This window comes from Chiloscyllium plagiosum, unplaced genomic scaffold (genome assembly GCF_004010195.1).
Source record: "Chiloscyllium plagiosum isolate BGI_BamShark_2017 unplaced genomic scaffold, ASM401019v2 scaf_13074, whole genome shotgun sequence".
NCBI lineage: Eukaryota > Metazoa > Chordata > Chondrichthyes > Orectolobiformes > Hemiscylliidae > Chiloscyllium > Chiloscyllium plagiosum.
The window spans coordinates 39,334-46,767 of record NW_025215053.1 but is presented as its reverse complement, the minus strand read 5'-3'; the positions used below and the strand labels follow the sequence as shown (position 1 = coordinate 46,767).

The following is a 7,434-nucleotide window of genomic DNA, read 5'->3' as shown; positions in this document are numbered from 1 at the left end:
GAGGGAGGGAGGGAGGGAGGGAGGGAGCGAGGGAGCGAGGGAGGGAGGGAGCGAGGGAGGGAGAGAGTGAGGGAGAGAGTGAGGGAGGGAGGGAGGGAGGGAGGGAGCAAGCCAGCGAGAGAGCAAGAGCGCGGGAGAGGGAGAGGGTGAGACAGCGAGTGGGTTAGTACAAAAACATACGTTGCCGAGTCGAGTGAGCTCCTTGCTTGTGTTCTTGGCACCAGCCATGCTCCGGGTAAAGTGACCCCTTTCAGACCGAGGGCAAGGAGGGTATTTGCGCTGAGGTTTCAGAATTCCCTGCCCATTTCCTCTTCCTCCACGTTCGGCCACTGAGGTATTCCCTCAGAGGCTGCAATCCTGGGATTCGGACACCAGAGGAGGTAAGGGCCTGGGGGCAACATCGTGGGACAGAGGTGGACTCCACATCAGGCGTGAGCTCCATACCGAACGGCGGAGGCGGCTCGAATCACATGCTTTACAAAGGAGGCGGCCACTCAGCCCATCCCGAGTATACCGCACACTCCTGTTGTTGTGGTTCTGTTCGCCGAGCTGGGAATTTGTGTTGCAGACGTTTCGTCCCCTGTCTGGGTGGCATCCTCAGTGCTTGGGAGCCTCCTGTGATCTGTGATCTTTCCTCTGGCATTTATAGTGGTTTGTCTCTGCCGCTTCCGGTTGTCAGCTATCCTTAGTAGCCACACACGCAGATGACAAGCAACATGAGTTCGACGGGGAGAACATTACTATTATAAACCAAACAGAGAACAGCCAGGGAATTCCTAGAGGCATGGCACTCATCCACAGATTCAATCAATAAGCACATTGACCTAGACCCAATATACTGACCACTGCAGCGGACAGCTGGAACTGACGCCCAGAAGCGGCAAAGACAGGCCACTATAAATGCCGGAGGAAACAACACAGAAGCGCTTCACAGGAGGCTCCCAAGCACGGAGGATGTCACCTAGACAGGGGATGAAACGTCTGCAACACAAATTCCCAGCTCGGCGAACAGAACCACAACAACGAGCACCCGAGCTACAAATCTTCTCACAAACTTTGAACTCCTGTTGCTTAGGCCAAGCACCAGTGTTGATGCAGAGTTGGATTAAAACCTGCCAATACAGTAAGAGGAATGATCAAGTGCCTGGGCTGGTTTTATTTTACGGGGCTGGTGGGGCAAACGCTGGCCAGGACCCTGGAGGTGACCTCTTCTCCCAGTGAGAACCCTCCCTCACACCTACGCACAGCCAGCTGACGGGGCAGGCTGAACCCTCTGCCCCACGCCCTCCAGGTCCCTCACAAATATCCCGAGCAAAGCAGCTCCACGCCCTGGCCAGAATCTCACCTTCCGTCGCTGTTTCAACAGGAATAACGGGATTGATCCCGGTCGCAAAGCTCGTGAAGAAATCCTTCAGGAAGAATAAGGCATCCTGGGGAGAAAGAGAAAGAATGATAAAATGACTGCATGAGACAGGGGAGGCACAGTGGGTTAGCACTGGGTGGATTGGCCGTGCTAGATTGTCCCATAGTGCCCAGGGATGTGCAGGTTAGGGTGGATTGGCTGTGGTAAATTGTCCCTTGGTGTCCAGGGATGTGTGGGTTAGGTGCATTCGTTCGGGATAAATGTAGAGTCGTAGGGGAATGGGTCTTGGGTGGGTTACTCTTCGGAGGGTTGGTGTGGCCTTGCAGAGCTGAAGGGCCCGTTTCCACACTTTTGTGATTCTATGAACATTCCACGACTGCAGGGCTGCGGTGGAGTAATCCGGGGGGCCTGACCCCATGAGCCACCGAATCGCAGCCTTCTGCTGAGGTAGCACAATGGTGGGTGCAGGGATGGAGGGGTGGAGTGAAGTTGACGGGTGCGATGTGGGTGTGAGGGCGATGGAGCTCACTGGAGAATGACGGGTTGGGGGGGTTTACAGTTACAGTCCGCCGACTAACCTGGTCAATGTTGAGGCGTAACGGCATGAGGGAGACTCGGAGGCAGCATTCCGGACCACCGAGTCCGGACTCGGGGCGCAAGTGCAGGGCCTTGATTGTCAGCTGTGGAGAACAAGAGGGTTGGAGGTGATCGCTCTGACGCTGCGCAGAAGGACTCCCCGATTAACGGCGCAGGTTAAAAGCCACCATCTCCGAGGGTCAACAGACTGGGCCACGTCAACCAGCGAGGGCCCCCTGAGGCCAACACACGCCCCCCCCGGGTTGGGCAAGTCATCAGCTGGGGCCCACGAGAGCTGCAATAGAGCATCGTGGGAAAGGGCAGTGCCTCACTGTGATGGCCACACCTCCACGACAGCCGCACAAAATGTATGGCACGGTGGCTCAGTGGGTTAGCACTGCTGCCTCACAGCGCCAGGGACCCAGGTTCGATTCCACCCTCGGGCGGCTGTCTGCGTGGAGTTTGCACATTCTTCCCCTGCATCTGCGTGGGTTTACTCCGGGTGCTCCGCTTTCCTCCCACAGTCCGAAGACTGGGGTGGGTTGGCCGTGGGAAATGCAGGGTTACAGGGATAGGGTGGGATGCTATTCTGAGGGTCCTTGCAGACTTGATAGGCCAAATGGCCTCTATCTGCACTGTAAGGGATTCTATGAACCCATAAGATAAATCGGTGGGAAATGGAAAGACGGAATGGAGTGACTGAGAGGGAGAGAAGTGTGGGTTTTTGGAGATACGGAGAATTTGGGCTTGATTACACTTGGGCCAGAGCGAAACACATTCATCGCTGCTCCAACCACGGGAGGGGACAGGCTGAGGGGGAGCATTTCTTCGTTCAAGTTCTAACCATAGCTCAGTCGCTGACTACCTGGACCAGGTAAAAATCACAGGACATCTTTCGGAAAACAATTCCCACACACCCACCCTTTCCACTGGCACTGCAGTCAACGCTAGTGGGAATCGCAGGACAACTCTGGGAAAACAATCACTGGGATGTAAGCTGGAAGGCAACTGATGTCATGTGACTGGCTCCCAATGAGAACCTGTGTTGACAAGAGAGGGCTGCAACAGGTTAATACAGCACCGCTCTGGTCGTACAGACTCCAACCACCAGAACTTCTTTTTAAAAATGTATTCGTGGGGAGAGGGAGTCACGGGCTGGGCCTGGCATTTACTGCCTGTCCCTCACCGCTCCTTGAGAAGGCAGCGGGGCGCCGCGAGGGAGGGAGTTCAGGGATTGGCGCCAGGACTCTCCAGCAGAGCATGCTGGGAAATCTAACGGCCATCAAACCGAGTCGCTGAGGTCCGCACCATGTTGGAGTGGGCTCTCCGAGGCATCTTCTCGCTGGTGTAGAGGTAAAGGAACTTGTTGATCTGCGAGGTGGCTAAGCGATCCCGGATCTCCAGCTCCTGCACAATGAAGACCTGCCGCGAGATGGGCTGCTCCTCCAACTCTGGCTCAGTCGCACCTTTCTCAGGCACAGTGGCAGGCGCAGGGTAGGTCTCATGCTGGAAACTCACCTGAGAGGGTTGAGGAGGGTAGAACAGCAGATCAGCTCAAAGACTACAAACAGGTGCACGCTCGTCTCTTGTCCCGCACCCGAGCATCCCAGTTACTGCTGAAACCTCGTGCCCACTGCCATCACCGACTTGCTCAGATGTACGTCGAGGTGTCAGCACTGGCTGCACGACGGGACAGAACCACACTCACTTCCACCAGCTGTGGGAGATTTCACATCTACCAACGGGGCAGACAGAGACCCAGTTAAACATCTCAGAGCGGCGATCCCTCAGCACCGACCCTCCGACAGTGCGGCGCTCCCTCAGCACTGACCCTCCGACAGTGCGGCGCTCCCTCAGCACTGACCCTCCGACAGTGCGGCGCTGCCTCAGCACTGACCCTCCGACAGTGCGGCGCTGCCTCAGCACTGACCCTCCGACAGTGCGGTGCTGCCTCAGCACTGACCCCCGACAGTGCGGTGCGGCGCTCCCTCAGTACTGACCCTCCGACAGTGCGGCGCTGCCTCAGCACTGACCCTCCGACAGTGCGGTGCTGCCTCAGCACTGACCCTTTGACAGTGCGGCACTCCCTCAGTACTGACCCTTTGACAGTGCGGCACTCCCTCAGTACTGACCCTCTGACAGTGCTGCACTCCCTCAGTACTGACCCTCTGACAGTGCTGCACTCCCTCAGTACTGACCCACCGACAGTGCTGCACTCCCTCAGTACTGACCCACCGACAGTGCTGAACTCCCTCAGTACTGACCCACCGACAGTGCTGCACTCCCTCAGTACTGACCCACTGACAGTGCTGCACTCCCTCAGTACTGACCCTCTGACAGTGCTGCACTCCCTCAGTACTGACCCACCGACAGTGCTGCACTCCCTCAGTACTGACCCACTGACAGTGCTGCACTCCCTCAGTACTGACCCTCCGACAGTGCGGCGCTCCCTCAGTACTGACCCTCCGACAGTGCGGCACTCCCTCAGCACTGACCCTCCGACAGTGCGGCACTCCCTCAGCACTAACCCTCCGACAGTGCAGCACTCCCTCAGTACTGACCCTCCGACAGTGAGGCACTCCCTCAGTACTGACCCCCCGACAGTGCGGCACTCCCTCAGTACTGACCCTCCGACAGTGCGGCCCTCCCTCAGTACTGACCCTCTGACAGTGCGGCACTCCCTCAGTACTGACCCTCCGACAGTGCAGCCCTCCCTCAGCACTGACTGTTCTGCACTGGACCGTTCTTCTGGGTTATGGGCTGATGTCCTGAGCTTTGAGCAGACACCAGTGACCCACTTGTCTAAGGTGCAATGGACGGTCGGAGGGTTGGCGTCACACTGGCAGTCTCCCTTCCCTCCCGCCCTCGCCAGTGTCCAGTCGAGGCCAGAGGGTGACCAGTGGTCAGTGAGTAACGAGGGGCTGATTCTGCAGAGGGTCGAGTGGAGAATGCAGGCGGGCAGTGCTGGCACAATGCCCATACCCCCCTCCCAAGCCACTCCCCTGGCTGAGCCGGCCTACCTTGGTGAGCTGGATCTCCATCAGGATCTCGTGGTTGCGGCCGGAGCCACCCTGTGTCCTCCACGTGTTCTGTGGTCGGTTGGGGAAGGCTGAGCGGGACGGTGAACCCCTGGCACTGACAGCCACCGGTCTCATCCTGCAACAATACGCCAAGGTTATGGCATACACACCGGCACGTCACACCCGCCTCATGTACCGGAACTCTGCAAAGGGGCTGAATGGCCTCCTCCTGATACTATACAGGAACAAAGGGGCTGAATTGCCTCCTCCTCCTGATCCTGTACAGTAACACTACAAAGGAGCAGAATGGCCTCCTCCTGATCCTGTACAGGAACACTACAAAGGGGCAGAATGGCCTCCTCCTTATCCTATACAGTAACACTACAAAGGGGCTGAATGGCCTCCTCCTGATCCTGTACAGTAACACTACAAAGGGGCAGAATGGCCTCCTCCTGATCCTATACAGTAACACTACAAAGGGGCTGAATGGCCTCCTCCTGATCCTGTACAGTAACACTAAAGGGGCAGAATGGCCTCTTCCTGATCCTGTACAGTAACACTACAAAGGGGCAGAATGGCCTCCTCCTGATCCTATACAGTAACACTACAAAGGGGTTGAATGGCCTCCTCCTGATCCTGTACAGTAACACTAAAGGGGCAGAATGGCCTCCTCCTGATCCTATACAGTAACACTACAAAGGGGCAGAATGGCCTCCTCCTGATCCTTTACAGTAACACTACAAAGGGGCAGAATGGCCTCCTCCTGATCCTGTACAGTAACACTACAAAGGGGCAGAATGGCCTCTTCCTGATCCTGTACAGGAGTGTGGCAACGGGCTGAGAGTGTTTGTGAACCTGTGGGTCACACCCATCAATCTGCCGGAACGTGGGGTCAGGAGATCCAGGCCAGAGGGAACTGGGCGGTGGCCATTCAGCCCCTCAAGCCTATCCCGCCATTCATTACGGTTAAAGCTGACCCCTGCTGTAGTTGCTGCTGCCGGGCGGCCTGTCCCCACATTCCTGTGCCTTGCCCTGACTAAGCTGGGTCAGTGAGGGACCATCTGCAGCACACAGGCTGTACCCTGGAACCATACCCCACCGGGAACCGCTGCCTCGCAAGCTTTCGTGGTGGGAGGCCACTGGAAGCTGGGCACCGATCTAACCGCTCCTCCCCCACACCCCTCCACCCGCCCCCCCGTCGGCCCGACTGAACCTGCCTCGGAGAATGCCCGTGCCCAGAGGACGGGCGGAGGGGGCCGAAGTCCTTCCCCCCGTACAGGTGCCAGACGACGGAGATCTCTCGCAGCATGAGGCGGGTGTCGGGCACGGGGAACCTGGCCGGGGCCTTCAGCAGGTCGGTGCTCCCGATGGGCCGGGCAAAGTAGCCGTCCCGGATGGTGATGCAGTCGCCCGTCAGCTTGGAGACCACCGGCTCACCGTCTTTGGGCTGTGGAGTGGGGGGAGAGGGAGAGAGGGAAGAAACGTGAGCGGACCGTCTCTGGAGCCCGCGAGAACTGGACCAGCCAGCCCAAGTCCGTCCAAAACTTAACTCCCAAGTCCGCGGCGCACGGGAAGTGGGGGACACACCCTTCACACAACAGAACAGCCATCAATCTCTCTCAGGACTTCTGTTCATCACTGCCACTCGTCTCTCTCTCTGTCTCTCAGGACAGAGCAGCCTGAACGTCCAAGCAAGACTGTCCCAACTTCCCCTTCATCTTGAGCTCTCTCCGCGCACGAGGCATGTCTACGACACAGTCGAGCTCGGAAGGCTGCCCCGTCTTTGCTCACGCGGCGCTAACTTACCGGGATTCCCATGCCCGGGGCATCCAATATGCAAAAGTCATCATTGTCGGTGGAGTCGCTCCCTGCCTCACTCCCCTCGCAGGGGTACACGTCCATCCTGTCCGGGCACGACGGGCCCTGGGATGGAGGCCTCTCCTGATTATTCTCGCCAGGGAAGAGGTAGACGGACACAGGAGAGTCCTGCCGGAGCAGCGGCATTCCTGCTGAGCAAAAGAGCTCGGAGTTAGCAGACAGCAGAGAGGCAGGCAGCGTAGCAAGGCAGGAAGGGCCCTGGGATGGAGGCCTCTCCTGATTATTCTCGCCAGGGAAGAGGTAGACGGACACAGGAGAGTCCTGCCGGAGCAGCGGCATTCCTGCTGAGCAAAAGAGCTCGGGGTTAGCAGACAGCAGAGATGGCAGGCAGCGTAGCAAGGCAGGAAGGTGCTCTGCTGGCCCTCTGACAGGGGTAACGCCAGAACAACTGGCTCACGCACGCACGCACACCAGCGCACTCCCGCACAAACCTACACGCACACCAGCGCACTCCCGCACAAACCCACACACACACCAGCGCACTCCCGCACAAACCTACACGCACACCAGCGCACTCCCGCACAAACCTACACGCACACCAGCGCACTCCCGCACAAACCTACACGCACACCAGCGCACTCCCGCACAAACCCACAC

At 58.1% G+C, this 7,434-nt stretch overlaps 1 protein-coding gene across 1 annotated transcript in view; it reads right to left on the bottom strand.

The window, feature by feature from the left end:
• Positions 1-1,145: 1,145 nt before the first annotated feature.
• LOC122548139 (autophagy-related protein 2 homolog A-like) overlaps positions 1,146-7,434 on the bottom strand; it is a 42,987-nt gene continuing 36,698 nt past the window's right edge. The window contains exons 8-13 of the mRNA XM_043686686.1: positions 6,766-7,098; positions 6,177-6,406; positions 4,960-5,095; positions 3,248-3,457; positions 1,942-2,043; positions 1,146-1,430 (exon numbers count right to left, since the gene is read on the bottom strand). Of these exons, the coding sequence (XP_043542621.1) occupies positions 1,161-1,430; positions 1,942-2,043; positions 3,248-3,457; positions 4,960-5,095; positions 6,177-6,406; positions 6,766-7,098 (1,281 nt within the window). The 3' untranslated portion in view covers positions 1,146-1,160. The remainder of the gene's footprint in view (positions 1,431-1,941; positions 2,044-3,247; positions 3,458-4,959; positions 5,096-6,176; positions 6,407-6,765; positions 7,099-7,434) is intronic.